Genomic DNA, 22,253 nt, shown 5'->3' with positions numbered 1-22,253 from the left:
TGAACTTCCTTCTCACTGTCATTACCTGCCTGGCCCCTCTGGGCCTCTGAGTCTGCCCCTCAGATAACTACAGCTCCATTCCTAGCTTCCTCCTGCGTTCCAGCCCAACAATCACAACTGTCTTCTGGAATGTTCCCTTGAGTGTCCCACCAAGTCCCAACATGCCCATCCCCAATCTCATTACCTCTCTGGCCCCAAATAGTTCCTCATGCCATGTGTTCTCCGTCCTCACAAGGGACCCTACCTCACACTTCAGTCACTGGAGTGTCATTTCAGACTTCTCTCTCCCCTTCTACGACACAATCTTAACGATTTTTCCTCTGCATTCGTCTTTTAATTTGTTCATTCCCGTGACAAATGTTTATTACGTTCTGGAGACAATAGCAAACGGGACGCCCTCATTCTCCAGCAAGGCCTCGCTTCCACCACCAGCCTCTTCCCTGCCCACCCCCAGCAATCTGTCTTCCACTCTGAGGGCATATGCTCATTCACACACCATTTTGCCTCCACTCCTCCCCAGCGCCCACCAGATCCACCTTTTTGAAATGTCACAATTCACTTGGCTTGGGGGTAGGTGGGGGTGTAGGTAAGGGAAGCCTTTTAACATATTTCTTCTTTCATTCTGAATCCGCATCTTGCACGAATTAAAATTAAACTCTCTGCACCGCACTTGTAGAAATGAGGCCCTAATACTCAGCAATCAGACAGAAAGCAAATGATGAGTCATTTATATACTATGGCCAAGTTTCATAATCCTGGGAATTTGGGATATTCTGTTTCATTAAAAGGAGACATTTCTATTTTAAAGATCTGTTGGGTTCTTCTCTTTAGGTCAAGATGTTAAGAAGCACCATTTGGTTTTTAATTTTTTTTAATGTTTATTTTATTTTTGAGAGAGAGAGACAGAGCGTGAGCAGGGGAGGGGTGGAGAGAAAGGAAGACAGAATCTGAAGCAGACTCTAGGCTCTGAGCTGTCAGTACAGAGCCTGATGCGGGGCTCGAACTCACAAACCTTGAGATCATGACCTGAGCCAAAGTCAGATGCTTAACTAACTGAGTTACCCAGGTGCCCCGCACCATTTGGTTTTTGAAAGGGCAACACATCTAGCTTAATCTAAGCCACTGAGTTTCTGACCATGAGCTGTTCCCCACAGGACAAGGCAGGGGTCTGCCTCGCCTCCCCTCCACTGCTACATTCTAAGGTCTCTGTGGTCCAGTGGAAGACAAACGTAGGTCCGAGTAGCTCGTGCAGGTCAGTGCTCACCCTTCCATCATAAAAGGGAGTGAATCTATGGGGCAGAGCCCAGAGTTGAGTACCTGAGGGCAAAGGCCCTGAAGTCTCTCACCTGGAGAGTGGCAGGGAGTGTGGCTTTCTCAGATGGGCAGCGAGGCCTAGAGACCCAACCTCCACAGAGGGGAGGCATTCAAGAGGTTCTAAAATCTATCTGTATGTACCAGACAAAGCTCCACCTGTCTGCCTCCCATGCCATCTCTCCTCCAGCTGGGACAGCCCCCTCTCCGTTCCTGAGGATGACACAGAATAGGCAGCATGGCCAAATGGTTAGGAATGCACCCTTTGGGTCAGATGGGTTGGGTTCAAATCTCAGTCCCGCCTTTCACAGTTTTAACTCTGGGCAAACTGCACAGCGTCTCTGTGCCTCAGTTTCTCCACCTATAAAACAGGAATGAGCCTCCAGAGGGGGTGAGATAAGGGTTAAGAGTATAGTGTGTGTAAAGCCTATTAGCACAGGGTCTGCCTGGCACACACAGGGATTCCCTCTGTGGAGTGAAATCCCATTTAAAATTCAAATAAACCTACAGGTACATAAATATGGGCCAGCAGCATATAATATAGCCAGGGAGCCCAACCTTTTCCTTTCCTTTTCTTCTTCTTCTTCTTCTTCTTCTTCTTCTTCTTCTTCTGCTGCTGCTGCTTTTTTTGGGGGGTGGGGGATGGGGGAGGGCTTTTCTGTATTCTGTCACAGGGGCTCCAGGCCATTCCTGCATCTTTGTAGTAAACCCCCCTGATTTACCGCACCTGAGCTGGCTTGAGGAAGGCTCTGTTTTCACACAAGCAAAAGAATCCTGCCCAGAATAGCCTTCCTCTTCCCTTTGTTCATCCCAAATCCCAGCTAAACAGAACTTGACTCTCAGCCTTGAACTTTCTTTCCATGCTCCTCTCTTTACCAAAAACAGCGCCATCCACCTCACCCCTCCATCCAGCCCTCACTTTCCGGGGCCCTCATTCTATACCACACCTCTCCAAAACCTTCCCCACTTGGCCGAGGAAACTTCCTGCTCCACCCAAATCCCACCGCCTCCTGCTGGGGCCGCTCCTGTAGAAAGACCTGCCCAGGCTGCATCCATGAACAGTCCCAGCCCCTGGGCAAAGTCCTCATCTTCTCGGAGCTGTTTCCTCGTGTCTAGAAGGGAGACACCGCTGCCGGTGTGGCCTCTTGCCCAAAATTAACCGTGAAGCACAACCCAGAATGACTCTGAAAACTTCAAAGCGTTTTCCAAACATAGGAGCTCTTTCCCAAGAAGCTCCAAAGAATGTAAAGGAATGTGAAGATGAACATGTAAGCCCTTTGTCTGACATCATTCTGTCTCCTTTACAATCCTTTGGGAACTCTGAAGAACAGGAAATTCCAAGGGGCCCCACAAACCAGCCACACAAGACAGGCTCTGGAGGTACCTGGCGGCGGGACCTTTGTTTCAAGGCAGCAGAGGCAGCATCTCTGTTCTCAGACAGCCCTGAGACTCTTTGTCCCTGAAGCATTCGGTTCTAGGACTTGGAACACACAGTCTCTCCAAGTCTGATCATAAATCTGCCTTTTAAATGTTCTGTGGTCCATAATAAATAATTTACATAAAGGGCCGGTTGGATGGAGCACAGCAGGATACAAGAGGGGAAAAACAAAATGCAGTAGCCCAGATTTAATTTGAACAGCCAAAGTGCTCAGAGAAATCATTAGACCACACTGAAAGGAACAGAGTCGTCTTTACAGAATTCCCCCTCACCCTCTGCCGAAAATCATGATGGAGAGGGGCTGTGAATTATGGCACCTTCAGCTTAATTTTACATGACACAGATACAGATGATTTTATTTTTCCCATTTGTGAGAAATAATGAAATCTCCTTTCCCTCCTTCCATCCATGTTCTCTATCCAAAAGTTCTGCTAATTTAAAACATTCAGTGGAAAAATAATACTGGGCCATTGTTCTTAAGAAAAAAAAATTTAATCACTTTGAATTTAATTCTAATAGGCAGAGAATATGAGCTTATCCTGTATGATGGTACAATGACAAAATGAGTTAATTACCATCTCATCGTAAGACGGATCTGCTTGTCACAGGAACAGGAGCCATTATTTCACACAAAATAATGACCCAGATAAAAAGTAATGACTGTAAGCTGTAGCCGCCAGTGACACAGCTTCATCTTGGCCTAAGTGAATGGCAATTAACAAGTGTCACCACTCTCTATATATACAAATAGGGACCAGGCTATTCATTAAATATTTACTGAAAAGACACAAATGGTTTTTAGTGTATTTCTTCCCAGGAAGCTCCCATGGTCTTCTACCTGCGCGATGACAGAAAAATTTACACATGTGTAAAATTCTGCCATCAGCTGGAAAAGCTGTTGATCCTACAGAGGGGTATTCAGTTCCCCTCTGCTCTTCACACACAGAAGTGGTGTTTTCTCCAGACATCTTGTCCGACAACAGAAAAAAGGAACAGAGGGAAGGAGGCCCAGACCCATTGTTTTGTCCCTCTTCTCCCGGGTGTCACAGCCATTGGCCTAGAAACTACAGCCACAGCCAGCACCAATGACCAGAAATGCTGGATCCTTCCAGGTCCAGCTCTCGGCTACACTGGACGGCGAGGGACAAATGGCAGGATCTCAACACCCCTGGGTTGTTGGCAGAAACTGCACCTCCATCTGCTGACCATGACCATAAACCACCTCTCTAGAGACGAGCAGAGGTGAGAGATTCTGGGATACACATGAGGAATCTTAGTACTACCCTAGTGTGCAAGTTATCTAGTCTGTCTGGACCCAATGCTTTTTGTTTGAAAACCAGGGGTATGGCAGGAGCAGGATGGCATGGTGGGCTTTTTAAAGTATATAATATTCAAAATGTTAAAAACATAATTCTTATATTAACATAGAATAAGCAGGTGTCAATGATTTACTATGAAACGAACCATCAGATACTGATACGCATGCATGCATGTACACACACACACACACACACACACACAGATAGACAGATGTCTACCTACACTCCAAACACTACACACACCAGTATCTGAGAGCCCACTAATCAGGCTGCTGTCTCCTTAAGACCTGATATTGGCACAATGTAACAGTCATGCAATGATTTGGCTTGGTTAAGACAAAAGTCCCAAATCATATGTTTTTTCATTATTTAAAAAAAAATTTTTAATGTTTATTTTTGAGAGAGAGAGAGAGAGAGAGACAGGGTGCAAGCGGGGGAGGGACAGAGAGAGAGGGAGACAGAATCCAAAGCAGGCTCCAGGCTCTGAGCTGTCAGCACACAGCCCGATGCAGGGCTTGAACTCACGGATCATGAGATCATGACCTTGGCAGAAGTCAGATGTTTAACTGACTGAGCCACTCAGGCACCCCCCCAAATCATATGTTTTTAAAAGAGCAAATGTGAAAGTATGGACAGAGACTCACGTCCTCATCTTACCCAATTACCTACAAACATTCCAAGTATCTGAGTCTTGATTACAAGCCTATTTCTAAAACAGTTTTTCCCCAGTACTCAGATCATGGGGTAAGTTCCATCTCTAGCGTGTCCCTACTCAAGTTTATTAGAACATTTTGTCTGCATCGATCCAGGAAAGAGGGCCCTATGTGTACAGACATCTACATAAGTTACACAAAAACTCATGTTGTCAGGCTTATGCACATGCAAACAAAAATTGCCTTTCTCCCCATTTCTTTCTTTTTTTTTTTTCCCTGAGAGAGAGAGAGAGAGAGAGAGTGCAAACAGGGGAGGGGCAGAGAGAGAAGGGGGAGAGACAATCCCAAGCAGGCTCTGTGTTCTGTGCTGAGCCCTATGTGGGGCTCAATCCCACAAACTGTAAGATCATGACCTGAGCTGTAATCAAGAGTTGGTGGCTTAACCGACAGTGTCACCAGGCACCTCATCCCTCCATTTCTTAAGTAATGACCTGAATTCCATCAGAGAAGAGTCTGCATCATTCTAGTAAAATTATCAGAAATTTTGATCTACGAGGTCATCTGACTCCCAGTCTCCAGGTCTTGGCCACCACACATGAGGGGTTATTCCTAAGGCCTCATTGAGCCTGAACACGCAATCAATGTTGAAGGGAGGGAGGCAGGAAGGAAACAACAGCAAAAGGGTCACTGGGTGTTTAAAGGGACAATCTGATTATTTCACTCTTGCAAAAATCCTCTGAGCAGCCTCCATTGCGTTTACAGCAGAGTCCTGGCCCTGCTCTCACCCCTGGCACTCTTTTTCTTCCCCAAAGCTCCTCTGATCTCTTCACTCCCCTCACTTGCTCCTGCACCAGGCCCTCACACACGCTGCTCGCTCTGTTTGGAAGAGTCCCCGACCTTCCCCGTGCAGCCCCATCACCAGGTAACTCCTCATCCTCTCTGTCTTAGCGTGAGATACCCCCCCACTGATACCCACCCCGCACGGTGTCTGCTGCTTTCCTGCTGGTAACGCTCATCACTCTTCTCCGGGGTCCACCTTCCAGGTGTGAGGACCTGAGGGCCTGAGAGCGGGGACCACGGCTGTTCTCCGTGTCCCAGCACCAAGCAGGCATGCGGTATTTCTGGCCCAAAGTTGACGGCCAACACTATTTATTAATGAATTCATTAGCTGACAGATGAGGTCCCAAACAAGCCATAATCACCTCTCCAGGATGGGGAATTGTCAGTTGTTGTGGGAGACTGGGCGAGAGAGAACAAGGTAAGCACTAAGGAGTGAACTTAGCCCCAGTCCGGGCAAGGACATTCCTTCTGCAGTGAATGTCCTACTGAAACTCAAGTGAACCCTGCAATTAGGCAAGGAACCTCGTATGGCATGAAGAGAAATTCAAAACCAGACACATTTCTGGGCAGAGAAGGACTCCCCTGCAAATAGGCAATTTTCCCTTGTGTAACTGCATATGCCAGTGGTCACGGGGCTCTGGGCTGCTCCCACACTAGGAAAGAAAGGCGGCTCGTAGCAATGAGGCCCCACAGGACAAGTGGAAGGTGGGATCCAGGCTGGTGGTGGGGAGTGGCCCACCACCCTGAGGGTTTGGCAGGAGTCTCAGCAGTGGGCCCACAGGCCTGTTCGCTGTGAATGCCGCTCCAGCCTTAAAAGACAAGGTCCAAGGTCTCACCAGACTGGGAAGGGGGGAAGCCATCTTGTTTCAGAGTCATCGTCAGCCCGAGCTATGTGTGTGTGGGGGGGGGGGCGCGGGGGGTAGGGGGTGCTGCACCCCTGTGGGGCCGCCCGAAGGCCCAGGTGTGAGGAGGCACTGGCTGCTACCCTGGCCTGTGCGGTGTGGCGGAACTGCCCTTGGCCAGCCCCCGGCCGGCTCGCGCTGCACAACTGTTCAACTGTCTCCTGACCACAGGGCTCACCTTCTTAATGAACTCCGGGATGAGCTTTTGGCCCGTCAGGTGGTCTAAGGAGGAACAGCAATCTAATTCCAAGATGTAGCGTTCGTTGTGGAGATCATTTTTCTGAGATCTGAAGAGAGGGGGAAAAAACAACCAAAGGTTAAGATTTTGTAATATACTTATGTATGAATCATTGGGTATTTAATAAAACCCCAAATTCTTTCCTGAAAGTAAATACCAAAAAGGCACTGCTGAAAAATAATTTATGGTAAAAACTCAAATTATACATAGATGTATAATTATACATATCATGGAAAGACCTCCAAGACATAGCATTAAGTAAAACACACCATTATAGAATTTTAGTACAATATGGTTTATGCGTCAAACACACACACACACACACACACACTCCCATAATATTTATTTCCCATGGGTTTATATCTGCCAAGGCATAGACAAAAAGGCACACCAAACCAACAACAGCATTTAATTCTGGGGGAAGGAGAGGATCTGTCTGTAGGGGAACTGGGTCTAGGGCTGGTGGCGGTAACTTAAATTGACTTTAGCTGTATCTTTAATTTTTTCCACTTTTTCTGAAGATAGTATATTCTTATAGCACTTGGAAAATTAAAATTAATTTAAAAGAACTTTTAAAAGATTCAATCCCTACAGAAGGCAATCTGGCAAAATCTACCAAAATTAAAGATGCATTAAAGAAAGAATATAAAGCAGGGCACCTGGGTGGCTCAGTTGGTTAAACACCCAACTTCGGCTCAGGTCATGATATCATGGTTCGAGCCCTGCATTGGGCTCTGTGATGACAGCTCAGAGTTTGGAGCCTGCTTCGGATTCTGTGTCTCCCTCTCTCTCTTCCCCTCCCCCACTCACGTTCTGTCTCTGTCTCAAAAATAAACATTAAAAAAATTATATCTATCTATCTATCTATCTATCTATCGAGATATATGGCAACTAAAGTCCTGGGGAAAGAGTGGATATAAAGGGTTGTTTGTGGCAAACAATTTCGGTCTTCTGGTCGGTGCAGAGGCATCCAGCATGGCCCTGTCATTTCCCCACCCAGGTGGTGTGGCCGCTTCTGTCCTTCCCACATGTAACTGTGCACATCATGTACATCATGCAACACTCAGGAGAACCAGCAGCAAGTGATACCAGAAGGAAATTCTACCACTCCACACCATGCCTTTGAAGAGCTCCTATAGGGAGCTCTTGTATGGGGGCCTGAGGAACTCCTGAAAGCCACGTGATCATCAGAAATTGAAGGTGATTCCTTGGCCCACCCAGCCAGGGATAAGGCAAGAAGAAATGGACTGCAGTTAAGTGTCAGCAGGGCGTGTCTGCTCTCTCTCCGGGTGGCTGGTCATGGGGATCAGGACTTAGGGACCAGGGCGCTGGACTCTGTCCAAGGGCTTACAGCACGCGCACAGTCACTCCCCACTGGCCGAGGGGTGAGCAGGGCTCTCCCGGCCCACTTATGAGGAGCTCTACCTAAGAGGGGCCCATGCCAGCCTCTGTGAGAGCAGGGGTGGCCAGAAAATTCTTAAAGTGGGCACTTTCATACAGAACTCTGAATACACATATATCCTACCAAATCAATGGATTCTGAATGCATATTTGCTATATTTTAAAAAATGATTTCTAAGATTCTTATATATCATGAAAAGCAATTTATGTGCTACCATTAACCATCTGGGTATGATTTACATGGAATTCAAAAGTGAAAAATTTTTAAAGAGGATTTGGTTTTTCCCAGGTGTGCAATTATCATTGGGTAACCAAAGGTCAATAGCATATCTTGATTTTATTTTTCCTTTTAACATATCCTTTCAGGCATAGGGACTGAGGCACATACTTTTGAAATGTGAAAGAATAAACTGATTCCTACTGGTCAAACTGGAATAAACTAACTCCAAAAAAGAAACCGATTCTGCGCTCCAGTCTTCCTGCTTTATAACTTCATCAGAGACTGGAATCATGTTCTCATTTCCCCCCCACTTTCTCATCCTCTATCCCCCCCCCAAACAAAAGACCTATTGAGAGGAACTAAAGCAGAATATTTCAGACTTATGAAAGAGAAGACGTGGTCATGACATCCTGTCATGCGTATCGTGGGGTCTCCAACAACAAAGACAGGCGTGGGAAGACAGTGTTCTAACATGTGAAATCCCAGCTGCTCTGTCATATGAAGACAAAGGTCAGACTGTGTGAGGTTATTTATAAACACCCACTGGAGGGGGCGCCTGGGTGACTCAGTTGGTTAAGCGGCCGACTTTGGCTCAGGTCATGATCTCATGGTTTGTGGGTTCCAGCCCCGTGTTGGGCTCTATGCTGACAGCTCAGAGCCTGAAGCCTGCTTCAGATTCTGTGTCTCCCTCTCTCTCTGCCCTTTCCCCGCTCACACTCTATCTCTCTGTCAAAAATAAAATTAAAACACACACACACACACACACACACACACACACACACTGAGATTTGAAATGAGTAGGCTGAAAAACAGGAATCATTTTAAATAAGTCGACACTGTATCCACTCAGTAAAACACTCATAAGATGAACAGAGGGAAGAGGAGTCTGTCCTTCAGCAGCTCAACAGCCCAGGTTCATAAGGAATAACCTTTAGTAGAGGACCTCATAGCTACCATCTTTGGTTCTATAACAAGAAGTACTATAAGAAGGGAGGCATCTTTGGTTCATTTCATCAGATAATTGACTCAGTTACATCTGAACTGAAAGGAGCACAAAAAATCAACAAAAATAGGCATTATTACAAATTTTCTAGATGCCACATGAAAAATCACATCCTGACCTACAGTCTTGGCAAAGCGAATCCAACATCTGCTGAGGGAATAGATGAGCAACTAATAGGTCTTCCCTGGCTTCAGGGATTACCTCCACAATTTAACCACATTAAATATGGTTGCTCTGGTGAACACACGCTAAGGTGACCCCTTCCTCCCAATCACCTCCACCTGCTGGTGTTCATGTCTTTGTAAAACCCTCCCTTTGAGTGAGGACAGGTACTGAACCTTGCTTCTAACCATCACAATATGGCAAAGAGGATGGGGTATCACTCTTGTGATTACACTATGCTATAAGATTCCATTTCAGCAGACTGGAGCTATATGTTCCTCTTGCTGGCTTTGAAAAAGTAAGCTGCCATGTTATGAAAGGGCCATATAGCAAAGAACTGTGGGCAGCCCCTGGATAACAGTTGGCAAGAAACAGGGATGTCAGTTCTATGACTGCAAGGAGATGAATTCTGCCAAGAACCTAAGGGAAGCAGTGGAAACAGATCTTTCCCCAGTTGAACCTCTGTTGAGATCACAGCCCCTGACAGCACCTATATTGCAGCTGGATGAGACCTGATGCAAAGAACCTAAATACGCTACAGAATCTGTGAGATAATGAATGCATGTTGTTCCGAGCCATCAAATTTGTGGCAATTCATTACAGAGCATAGAAAAATAATACAGATGCTGAGTAGGAAGATATTATAACTTCATGCTCAGAACAGGCCTCCCACTGGTGAGTAGGTCCAGGTCCAGGCCCAGGCCCACAAGATCTAGTCAGACAGCTGACAGCAGCCTGAGAGTGGCAACTGACAGGTGACGAGTGTTCCACATCTCTGAGGACAAGGACTACCCTGGGAGAGAGAGGCAGACACCTGCCAGAAGCGGCTGCAGGGGCCTGGGCGTGGCCCTCCAGGGGATCACATCAGGAGGGAATAGTATTCTGCAGTCAGTAAAGTTCCAAGGAAGAAGCATTAACATGAAACTCTCAGCCGAGGAGATATTTGCCCTCATAGGAGGGGGAACACCATTTATCTTTCCCCAAAGGCCATTCTGGAAAAGGAAACGAGAAACCTGGAACCAAACTTCCCCTGGACTGAGGCTTAAATGGCTTCCAGTTCTGGAAAGGACAGAGACCTGGGTTTAAACAATAAGAAAAAGGAAGAACACAGACTGCATTTTTGGAGATGTGGGATTAACTACAAACTAAAGCCTCCCTCATCTGGAAATTAACACCGCATACTCTGAAATTAAATGTGAGTACTCTGACAAGAGCACTGTTAACAACGAAATATGCTTCCCCCTCTCCCTCCATTATCCATTCCATAATTTCCTCCAGACTTACTGGTTACAGGCTACAGGTGCTAAAGCAAACTAGAGATGAGCCATTTACAATTATGGACAATTTATTTAAACTTTCTGTGTCTCAGTTTCTTTCACTGTTAAGTGGAAATATTATGAATAACTGTCTCTTAACATCATTGTAAGGATCAAATAAGACAAAAGCCTATAAAGCCCTTACTATAGGCCATGGCGGGAGGTCTGGGCTCAGCAAACATTAGCCATTGCTGATCTAGCGACTATCATCTGTAATTGTGTTAACTTTCCAAACACCCTTCACAGTTAAGAATTATTCATTCAATAAAAACTGACTGTAACTACTATGTGCCAGACATTATTCTTAAGCATATATCAATAGACAGAAGAGACAAAAATCTCTGCCCTCGTGGAGCTTACAGTCTAGTGGAGAGGGACAGGCCCAAAACAATAAGCATACATGAGCACATAAAAGAGTATGTTCAGCAGTAGTTTAGAAGAAAAAAGAAACAGCAAGATGAAGAGAATCAGGAGTATGTGGGAAAGCTGCAATGTTAATGAGGGTGGTCTGGGTGTCCTCACCGAGAAGTGACATTTAGAATAAAGATCTATGGGAAGTGAGGGAGTTGGCCATGCCGATATCTAGGGTAAGAGCCTCCAGGTAGAGGGAATAGCCAGTGTAAAGGCCCTGAGGTGAGATAACACAGAGGCCCTGTGGCTGGAGGCCAGTGAATGAAGGGCAGAGGAGGAAGAGAAAGAAGACAAGCCAGAGAGCCAATGGGGAGTGAGGTAATGTAGACCGTAGAGGCCACAGTGAAGACAGTAGTTTTTACACAGAAAGAGGGGAAGCCCTTGGAGAGTGCTGAACAGAGAAGTAACATGATCCAATTGATTGGAGGCAGCTAAGAGAGACTAACTCAGTGGCCCAGTGGGGAGATGATGGTGGCTCAACGTGGGTTGTTAGCAGTATAGCAACAGTCACAAAGGCTGGATTCTGAATATATTTTCAAGGTGGAAATTTCAGGACTTTCTTGTGGAGTGTAGAGGGAAGAAAGCAGATGAGGATGACTGAGAATTTTTGTCCCAGTAACTGGGAGACGGGAGAAATTGCTACAGCTGTCATGGGGAAGGTTGTGGGTGGCACAGGTTTGGGGGAAGGTCAATAATTCAGTTTCAGACGTTCTGAATTTGCCTTATGCAGCAGACATCTAAGTAGAGATGTCTGGTTGACAGTTTAATACATATTCCAGTCTGGATTTCAGGAGAGGGGCTGGAGATATAAATATGAGAGTCATCAGCTTTCAGATGGTATTTAAAGCACAAGACCAGCTGAGATTTCAATTAACATAGAGAAAGAATAGTCAAAGACTAAATCTTGGGACCCTCCATCATTGAAGACATTGGGAGAAAAGAGAAGAAAGCCCAAAGGAGAAGAAGGAGAAACCAGGGAGGAAGGAAGAAAACCAAGAGACTATGCTATCTGTCCTGAAAGTCAAACCAGGGAAGCATGTCAAGGAGCAAGGTATGGGCCACCCTGTCATCTGCTTCAATTAACAAACGCACAATCTTCTCTTCAATTTACCAGTAGTCTTGAAATCCCCAAAGGGAAATAGGATTTAATCCATCCTACGGAAAAAGTGCAAAGAAATCTGTTTACATTTAATATGTGATTAAAATGCGTTGATTATCAAATTAATCCATTGACTTGGGTCCTGAACAGTTTGGTCCCTTGAAAAAATAAAAACATCTTCATGCTGTTAGGTCATTTCTCAAAAACTTCCTGGGGAAAAATTAACTGAAAAAACCTTTAACCCTGTCACATCTTGAGGCCCCACTTGTATGCAGCATTGGAGAGTTGGTGGGGGGGTTATTTCCATTCCAAAGGGATTTTCTGAAAGGAAGAGGGATAAAAGGGATACTACTGGGCAGAGATGTGATGCCCTAAAAGCCAAGAATACATAAGACAAAATGCATTCAAATTCTTAGTGTAGCAATGTAGTGGTAACAAGGCACATACACATGGCGGTCCTTGACTGCTCAGGACACTGGAGAAGTAGCTAAGACTTCACAGCCCAGCAAAGTTTTAAAAAGCCATCATAACATGACAACTAAACTGGGTCCCATAACTAAAGGGCACTGGAGAAGTAGCTAAGACTTCACAGCCCAGCAAAGTTTTAAAAAGCCATCATAACATGACAACTGGCTGGGTCCCATAACTAAAAGAGGACATGAATAGAAAAACTGATGAAATCCAAATAAAATCCACATTTTAGTTAACAGTAATGTACCAGCGTCAATTTCTTAGTTTTGACACATGCACCATGGTAATGTAAGATAGTAACACTTAGGGAAACTTGATGAAGGGTATAAAGGAATTATTTGTGATTTCTTTGCAATTTTTCTGTTAAATATAAAATGATTCTAAAATAAAATTTATTTTTATAAAGAGAAAAAAAGCCGTTCTATACTTTTGGGTATTTGTGTTTCCTGTTTTGACTCTTTAATATTGATTCTCTGGGTCAGCATCTCTACACTAAACCTACACCGCTGCCTGACCCTACTTCTCATATCGGAGGTCCTTCAAATCATATGAAGGCAATGTCTGAAACAACTGGGTATGGAGAAGAGAAGGAAAATGGCCTTTGACGTGCCCTGACTTCAGGCACTGGAATGGGCTCTTTTAATCAGACGGGGTTTCCTACAGCGCAGGCAACCTCAGCCCTGGCTGCATTCAACACTGGAAGCACTTGGGGAGCTCTCATAAATTCGGATTAATTGGTTTTGGGTATGACTTGGGCAAGGAGACTTTGGAAACTCCCAGGTGATTCTAATGTGCAGTCAGAGTGAAGAACCACCACCCAGGCTGGGTATGTTGTATCTGCCACTCTCCTAGAGATCTTCCCTGGGCAATAACTGAACAAGCCCGTGGAAAGAGAAAACACAGAATGAATGACTTGCAGAGACCAATAATGTAGACTCTGGAGAAAAACAAACCTTCCAAAAAAAAAAAAAAAAAAGACCAGAGATTAAGGAAATGTAAAATAAGAATGAGGACTTTTCTCTATGCCTCTTTTGGTCAGAAAAACTCAAAAAGTATATCCAGCTTCTTGCCCCCCTCACTTCTTCTATTTTTTATTGTGGCTAATGTATACATAACATTTACCACTGTAACTAACCATTTCTACGTGTACTTTCAGTGTCATTAAGTACATTCACAATGTCAGGCGACCATCACCACTATCCATTTCCAGAACTTTCTCATCATCCCAAACAGCCCTCACTTGTTTGACACCTTATAAATGGGATGTGGGCCAAAAGTGAGTAGAAATTTTTAAATAAACGCTTGCAAAACAAACACATAAGAGCAGACTTAGATGCTGAGCACTTGTGCGCAAACCTTTCCTAATTGTAGGGCAGGGGAGCAAAGAGCCCCTATGCTGAAGTACCTCAGACGTCAGCACAACTGGCCACAGATGTCAGAGTTGTTTAGGACCGTAAGAAAAGACCACCTACTCTGAGTCGTGTTGACCTCATTACATGCAAACATCAACTATAATAAAAACTGCGCAGATCAGAGCTGTGCTTGTTACAATGATCACATCTGCCGAGGGTTGTGCAGTCACTCCTCAGGCAGCCAGGGGATCAGAAGGTCAAATAAGGGATACAAACTTAAAGGCCCACAGGTAATGAGTGGAAGAGGATATTTTTGACCAAAAACACATAATCTAGACACTTTGTTCTCATATAAAAGATATAGGAATGGTCTTTATGTCCACCAAGGCTCTCTCTGCTTTTCATTCAGACACAGGATTCTACTGGATGTCCTCTCACAATGACATTTCTTTTTTTTTTCTTTTTCTTCTTTAAAAATAAATTTTTCTTAAGTTCATTTATTTTTGAGAGACAGAGAGAGTGGGCGGGGCAGGGGCAGAGAGAGAGGGAGAGAGAGGATTCCAAGCAGGATCCTCACTGTCGGTGCAGAGCCCGATGCAGGACTTTGAACTCACAAATCAGGAGACCATGATCTGAGCTGAAATCAAGAGTCAGACACTTAACTGACTGAGCCAACCCAGGCGCCTCTCACAATGCCATTTCTGAGGGCAATGTGGTTGCAGAAAACTTGTCTCCCCTATGAGAGAAGTCCCAGTGCTGGAGTGACGTTAAATAGGTGAGTGCTGTGTCACTACGGTATTGGGAAGACAGTGGGAATAGTGGAAACCATGGTAACCTGGGAAGTATACATCCCAGCCATCACTAGAGATTCCAGACCAGGGCTGCCAAAACTTCTAGTTTTGTCTTTTTTAAAGAAGTCATTAAATCGTGTTTTTATATCAGTCATAACTGTCAATATTTTTTAATGTTATGCTGGCCAACATCTTGGGATTGAATTTGACCTCTTGACCACCAGCCTCTAGCCTCTCAGTTACATAGACAACTTCCCATTTGAGTCACAGAAAGCTGGATGCCAGGGAAGAGATAAGAGTGAGCAGATTATCTAACTATATCATAATCAGAATAACCAACCCATATACCCAATTCAGATACTTCATTCCTTGTAATGACTTAACAGATTCTTCCCTTCCATGATGCTGGCTAAACCATCATGATCTTGGTCAGTGCATTCACACAGCCCCTGTTAGCGCCACAGTGGCTGGGACATAACCTTTTGCTATGCCATTGAACAAACATGTTTGAAAGTAAAGAAAAAGACCATGTCTATGAGTACTTTAAATACTCAAAATTAATGTAGGCAAAAGGGCTAGTCTTCAAATTATACTGACAAAGTGCCAAGCAGTTAATTAAATACCCATTTGGTTTCATGAGCAGATCTGAAACAGTCAAAAACTGTTATAAAAATAAACATGTGAATAAAAACTACCATACACACTACTTTTACCTTTTTATTATTATTTTTTTAAGTAGGCTTCAACCCCAGCACAGAGTCCAACATGGGGCTTGAACTTGTGACCCTGAGATCAAGACCTGAGCTAAGATCAAGAGTTGGATGCTCAACTGACCAAGCCACCCAGGAACCCCCATACACACTACTTTTCAATAATAAACATGTAACAGATCTCACTTCAACTCTTAAATCCCTTAGATAACTTCAAAGACCATGCGTTTAAACAATATCTCCTTTTCCCAGGACATTAAGCACAGACTGAACTTGAGTTATGGAAAGAAAGGAGAGAGAATGTGCAGTTCATCACTAGAACTATTTTTGCTTCATTTAGGAATAATCAGAACGAAATGGTGATAAACTCAAATTTAGACTACTAGGCACTTCTCCAACTAGAAAAAAATTACTAAATGTCAGTTGACAGAAACAAATTCTCTATGTCTGGGAAACAGGAAGGATTTTTAAGATATTTCCCCCAAGGCAATACCAAGTTCAAGTAGAATAATCAGAATGACTTTTTTTTTTTTTTTTTTTAAGTAGTGGTAGAGGGGGAAATGAACTACAGATCTGAAGATTTGTCAAGGAAAGAAAAAAAAAAGGCTTTTTCTAGTTTCATTAGCTAATGTAAAACTAATGACAATAAAAAGATCTATGTATTATTCATTTATCTGTTCATCACCTTCTTGACCACAGACCCCATGTAAGGCACTAAATTAGATCCTGCTTCAAGAAACCTACAGTCTATGGGCATCTAACTACCCAATACTGCTGTTTACTATATGCAAACCACATAACAACGTAAGTGCTATGGGAGTTCAGTTACTTTCAGAGTCAGGGATCAGGAAATAAGAAATTTTTTAAAAAGCAAGAAGTCATGGGATGCCTCGGTGCCTCAGCCAGCTGAGCATCCAACTCTTGATTTCAGCTCAGGTCATGATCTCACAGTTAGTGAGTTCAAGCCCTGCATCAGGTTCTTCGCTGACGGCACAGAGCCTGCTTCAGACTCTCTGTCTCCCCTTCTCTCTTTGCCTCTCCCCTGCTTATGCTCTCTCTCTCAAAATAAATAAATAAACGTTAAATAAATAAGTAAATAATAAGAACTCTGTCAGGGGAGTCTGAAGCTGTATGAAATTAGTCGTGGAACAATGGATGAAAGGCTATTCCAGGCACTGAGAACAGAAATTAGTAAGGATATTGATGGAAAAAAGCATGAGTTAGATGGTGGAAATAATAAATAGGTCAGTTCGGTAAAAGGTGCTTGAAGGTGAGGGCTGCCTATTGGAATCAGCGGGCCCAGTAAACAGGACCCCAGCAAACAGGTGAATGAATCTGCTGTTAGGAAGGACTCGAGCCATGTCTGCAGTAGGCAGCAGAAAAGTGAGAACCGTGGTTGGAAAGAAAGGATGCGGTGTGTTGCTGCAGGAGGGGGCTAGACTTCATTTCGAGGGAAAGGCAAGTCATGGATGGTCTTAGATAAGAGAAGATAGTAAAATACAGACTTTAAGAAGATTAAGCAGGTGGCATTGTGTGTGATGGACAAAGAAGGGAAGAATATTTTAGAAGAGCAGTAATGAACTGAGCTAAGATTTTGCAGAGGGAGTGGATGGGTGGGAGAGAGATTTTAGCTATTCCCTGATCTCTGCAACCAGTGGTAGTTGGGGTGAAGAGGAGGGGAACAGATGCTGCTTCCCAGAGATGCTCACAGAACAATGGGGGAAAAGATATCTGATTATTTTATGACTCCTCCCCCTTGCAAAATAAATCAAATCTACCAAAATAAAATACGAGCTACTGGAGTCAAAATTTCCCCTAATAGTGAAGCTTAAGAAATGCTTGGGGCAGGGGAAGTAAACAAATCCTAGCAAATCTTTAAATAAAGTACCTACCTATGTAATCTATCAGGGGAGTTCTGAAACAGGAAGTAGAAAGAAAGAGAAGAATGAACTCATAGATGGGTCACTGCCTTTTCTTCTAATTTCATCTTCCTCTTTCACCAACAGACATTCACCACTTCTGTCGATAAGGGTTTGGTATCACCGGGAACATTCCGGAAATGATGGGGGGGGGGCGTGCAAATGATACCCTAACCACACGCTCTCCAAGGGAGCTGTGCACTGCCAAGTGCGTGCAAGTCACTGTGGGCATCTCACTATTCAGTACTGCTGTTTATTCTAAGAAATCTTGCCACATCCCGTCTCACTGTTTACAGTCAGAGCCAGCTCTCTGGTAGATAAACCATCAGTGACTGCGCAACCCAAGGAGTTCACCATTAATCTTGAAAGCAACAGGAAAACAAACAGCCTTTACCCCATTGGTCCCTGTATAACGTAGCTGTGAAAGAATTTCAATCCCCGCCAGGCTGGGCTACAGAAAAGAAAAGAACCACAAGGAATGGGATCTGGGGCAGGGTCCTGCTTTCTCTGGGGTCCTTAGTAAGGCTCCTCATTTACACTGAAAGTTGTGGAAAGGACTAATATCAGTATTAATGCACAAATAATATTTTATCACAAATGTAACACTGAATAAAAACAAGTCTGCCTGATATTACTAGTTCAGAAAAGTCACATTAGCTGAAAATCAAACTAACAGTAATATCTGAATGCTCTCCATGACTCTCTCATGGGCCATGTCCAGTTGAGTGACAAGAAGTCTCTTCTTGTCTACATTTAATGCACATTTTCCATGTTAAAGTCTGTTTATTGTTTCCTTCTTTTCTTCCCATCTACACCCTCAAACTGAATTAGATGATGGAAATGTCCTATATCTGCACTGTCCAATATAGTAGCCACTAGCCACATATTGCAACCAAGCCCCCAAAATGTGGCTAGTGCACCCAAGGAACTGAGTTTTTAATTTTATTTAACTTTAATGAATTTACATTTACATCACTACATGTGGCTAGTAGCTACCTAATAGGAAAGCACAGCTTAACTCTGTTCTCAAACTTTAATGTGAAAACAGCTCCCCCCGGGATCCTGTTAAAATGAAGACTTCCAGGGGCGCCTGGGTGACTCAAGGGGTTGAGCGTCCGACTTCCGTTCAGGTCACGATCTTGTGAGTTGGAATCCCGCGTTGGGTTCTGTGCTGACAGCTCAGAGCTTGGAGCCCAATTCGGATTCTGTGTCTCCATCTCTCTCTGCACCCCCCCCCCCCCATTCTCTCTCTCTCTCTCTCTCTCTCTCTCAAAAATAAATAAAAACATTTTAAAAAATGAAGATTCCCATTTAGCAGGTCTGGATGGGGCCTGGGAACCTGCATTTCCAAGAAGCTCCCAGGTGATGCCAATACTGCTGGTACTGGGACTACACTTTGAGTAGCAAAACTCTAACTGCTTTGGGAACCATCCGAGTGACCCAGAAGTTCCATGAGCCAGTGGTCTCCAAACTTTTGGATCACGTAACTAGGTCAGTCAAAACTCCTGCCTACTACCATACCAGCATCTTACATATGTTATAAAACAATACCTACAAAACAAGTTTCAAGAGATGAGAAGCAAATGAAATGAACAATATTTTAAAATTATAATCACAGTAAGTTCATATTATGAATAGCTGATATTTCAAGACTTAATATACACTTGAAATGAGATTCACTGTTAACAATAGTGGAAGTAAACCTATATTTCAAGATGCCTTCTTGATGATTCCAAATTTCTTTGGCTGTCTTCTCTCAGATCTGAATAGGTGGGCATTGATTTTTTTTTTTAATCTCACTAAGAAAGCTCTTACAAACAGTGAGAGATGGGTCAGTGTGGCCATTTCTCTGTGTGTGGGTGTGAGTGTGTGTATGTGAGAAAGAGAGAGAGACAGACAGGGACAAAGGAGAGACAAAGAGAGAGAAGTATTTTACATTTACGTTCCTGGTATTTTCCTCAATCTGCGATCGTGTTATAGGAATTTTTTAAGCCATGTGTACATTTCACGAGGGCTAATTAGTTAAAATAATCCACAAAAAATAATCCACAAAACCACTTCATTGAGTTTTCAAATGAAGTCTTCTTCTTAACCCGGCCTTCCTCAGGACCCCTCCTGCTTCATGCAGACAGGCGGTCTCTGACATCAGTACCCAGTCAGGGTACCACCTCCAACCCGAATGTTCAATATTAGTAACACATCATTTCTCTCCTAATTTTTCAACATAAATAAATATACACAGAAGCCTCAGTACTCCTTCAACATGGGCACGTTCCCCACTTTGGTCATACTGGTTTAGATAGTGCATAGAAGTTTCAGAATTATCACAAAGCTCTAACATAAAAATTTACTTCCAACAATAACAGTGAACTCTACGTTCTTCAAAACACATGGTGGAAACTCTCCTCAAATTATTATGTAAATGTAATTACAATTTCAAAAGGATTCTCTGGGAGCTGGAGAAAATAACTTTAGACTTGATATGGAAAAATCAACATGCAAAAGCTACTAAGATTCTGGAAAAGAAGAAGAGTGCCTTAATAAATATTAATATACATTACAGACAGATTGTAATCAAAATGGCATGGCATGGCACAAAAACCAATAAAGAGATCACGGAAACTAAAGAATCGGGAACGAACCAGGGTATGTACAGAAGTCCCAACTACAATAAAGGTGCCGCTTCATTCCAATGTAAATATAGGTAAATGCAATAAATGCTGTTGAAAAAGGTAGCTGTCCGGAAGACAATAGAGGTGGACTTCCTACTTCCTGCCTCACTCTCTAACACTAACCGGGTGGTTCTCAACCGGGGTAGTTTTGCCTGTCTGAGGACATCGGTAATGTCTGGAGACATTCTGTCATTAACTGCAGGGCTGGGGGTAGAGGTGCTGGTGATTGCTCCTGGCACCTAGTGGGTAGAGGCCACGGATACTGCTAAATAGCCTACAATGCACAGGATGGTTGCAGCCCAAACTGTCAATAGTTGAGACACTATAAAGGCTGAGAAATCTTACCTTACCCCTAACCCTAACGGTTAAAAACCCGAGGAGGAGCAGCGCTAGTAGTAGACCGATTCTGATGTGAATCCTGGCTCCTCTGCCAGGACTCTGGCAGGACTATCTACCAGGACTCTCTCAAAAGTGTGACTCTGGACAAGTCACCACTCTGAGCCTTGGCTTCTTCGTCTTGGCTTTCAGGAGTAAAGATAATGTATGTCCTGAATCAATGAACAAGAGCTATGACAAGACACAGCAATTAACAGATGGTGGTTATTATGGCTGGTACCATAAATGATGGATCGTATTAACGATTACTTGCAAACGTATACATGTTCTTCACAAGGAAAGTGGGCTTTTTGTTCCTAATAAGATCCAGGTTGCTTGACAGAGCCATTTTGGGGATTTTAACTATAAAAGTTTGAAAATAAAAATTTCAACAAGTTGGGCATTGTTATAAATGCCACCCACCCCCCCAGAGCAGGGATTGTGCTTATCTCATTCTAACAAAGGCTACTACCTTAGAAGATACAAGACACCTAATAAATACATTTATTTTATTTTATTTTATATTTTTCGGAAACAGAGGAAAAATAATTCACTAAAGGCCTCAGAACCATTTGCACAGAACTTTTTAGTGCAGAAACTGGTAAGACCCAGCCAGTCTGCTGAATGGAGCCATCTAGGGTGGTCCAAATGGCTTGCAGTGTCAGCCCTATGTCCTGAAACTAGTCTGGGGATAACCAGGCCTCTGGTCCCAGAGCCCAGCTATGGGACTGACAATGTTGCAAAGCCCAGAGGATTCTGGGAATGCTCTGAGGACTCTTCTGTAAGCTCCAGGACCCCTGAGCTGAAAGATGGTGTATTTCTGAGCCATGAGCCTCAAGATAAAATTAAGCCCCACACCCACCCCACAGTCCCACTCACCCACCCCACACTTCAATACCAAGGAGTCATTTATACCTTCCTTAGGCTAATTTTCCTAGGCTATGAAATGGGAGGTGGGGAATAAGGGAAGAAAATGGTACCTTTCAGCTGCAAAACAGAATTAAGTCTAAAACCTCCACTGAACACACGATAATGTTTTCAACAAATACTAACAACAAAAACAGCCGTCATGAGGACATAGTGAGAATAGATTATAAGACTTAACACATATAGGAGTGAAGCAAAAGTGCTCTCAGACTCTCAAAAACAGGTGTTGTATGAATACAAGTTACTAATTTGGTTTTTAAAGACTTTGGAGCCACTTTCAGTTCCAACTCATGGTTGATGAATGGAAGGCAAATGAAATGATGTACTCCACTAAATCATATTTATAGCTTTTATCTCTTTGTAAAATGGCTCCATCGTTCAAACACTTAAAAAATTATATGAGACAGTTATATAGATATAAAGACAGTCATTATATCAAAATCCTAAGAACACAGAAATCACTAATAATATATTTATATGGACCTGACAGTTACTTCTCACCTGCTGCTGAATTCATAGCTAAATATGTAAAATTAAGTCCTTTTTCCAGGATGCAACACTGGTAATGCCCATGTCTTTCTCAGCTTGAAAAACACACACAAACTAATTTAAGTCTGATTGACAAAGAGAAAAGACAAAAAAGACTGCCAGGAATATTTAAAGTAAGACAATCTGAGTTCCCAAATTTAATATGCAATAGGCATATAAAAATCTAACACTTCA

At 43.5% G+C, this 22,253-nt stretch overlaps 1 protein-coding gene across 1 annotated transcript in view; it reads right to left on the bottom strand.

Annotated features, from left to right (window-relative positions):
* Window positions 1-22,253, bottom strand: part of RFTN1 (raftlin, lipid raft linker 1) — a 207,215-nt gene that overhangs the window by 91,815 nt on the left and 93,147 nt on the right. The window contains 1 exon segment of the mRNA XM_030328896.1: window positions 6,642-6,750. Coding sequence (XP_030184756.1) covers window positions 6,642-6,750 — 109 coding nt within the window.

Source organism: Lynx canadensis, chromosome C2 (assembly GCF_007474595.2).
Source record: "Lynx canadensis isolate LIC74 chromosome C2, mLynCan4.pri.v2, whole genome shotgun sequence".
Taxonomy (NCBI): domain Eukaryota; kingdom Metazoa; phylum Chordata; class Mammalia; order Carnivora; family Felidae; genus Lynx; species Lynx canadensis.
This window is presented reverse-complemented; position numbering and strand designations above follow the sequence as displayed.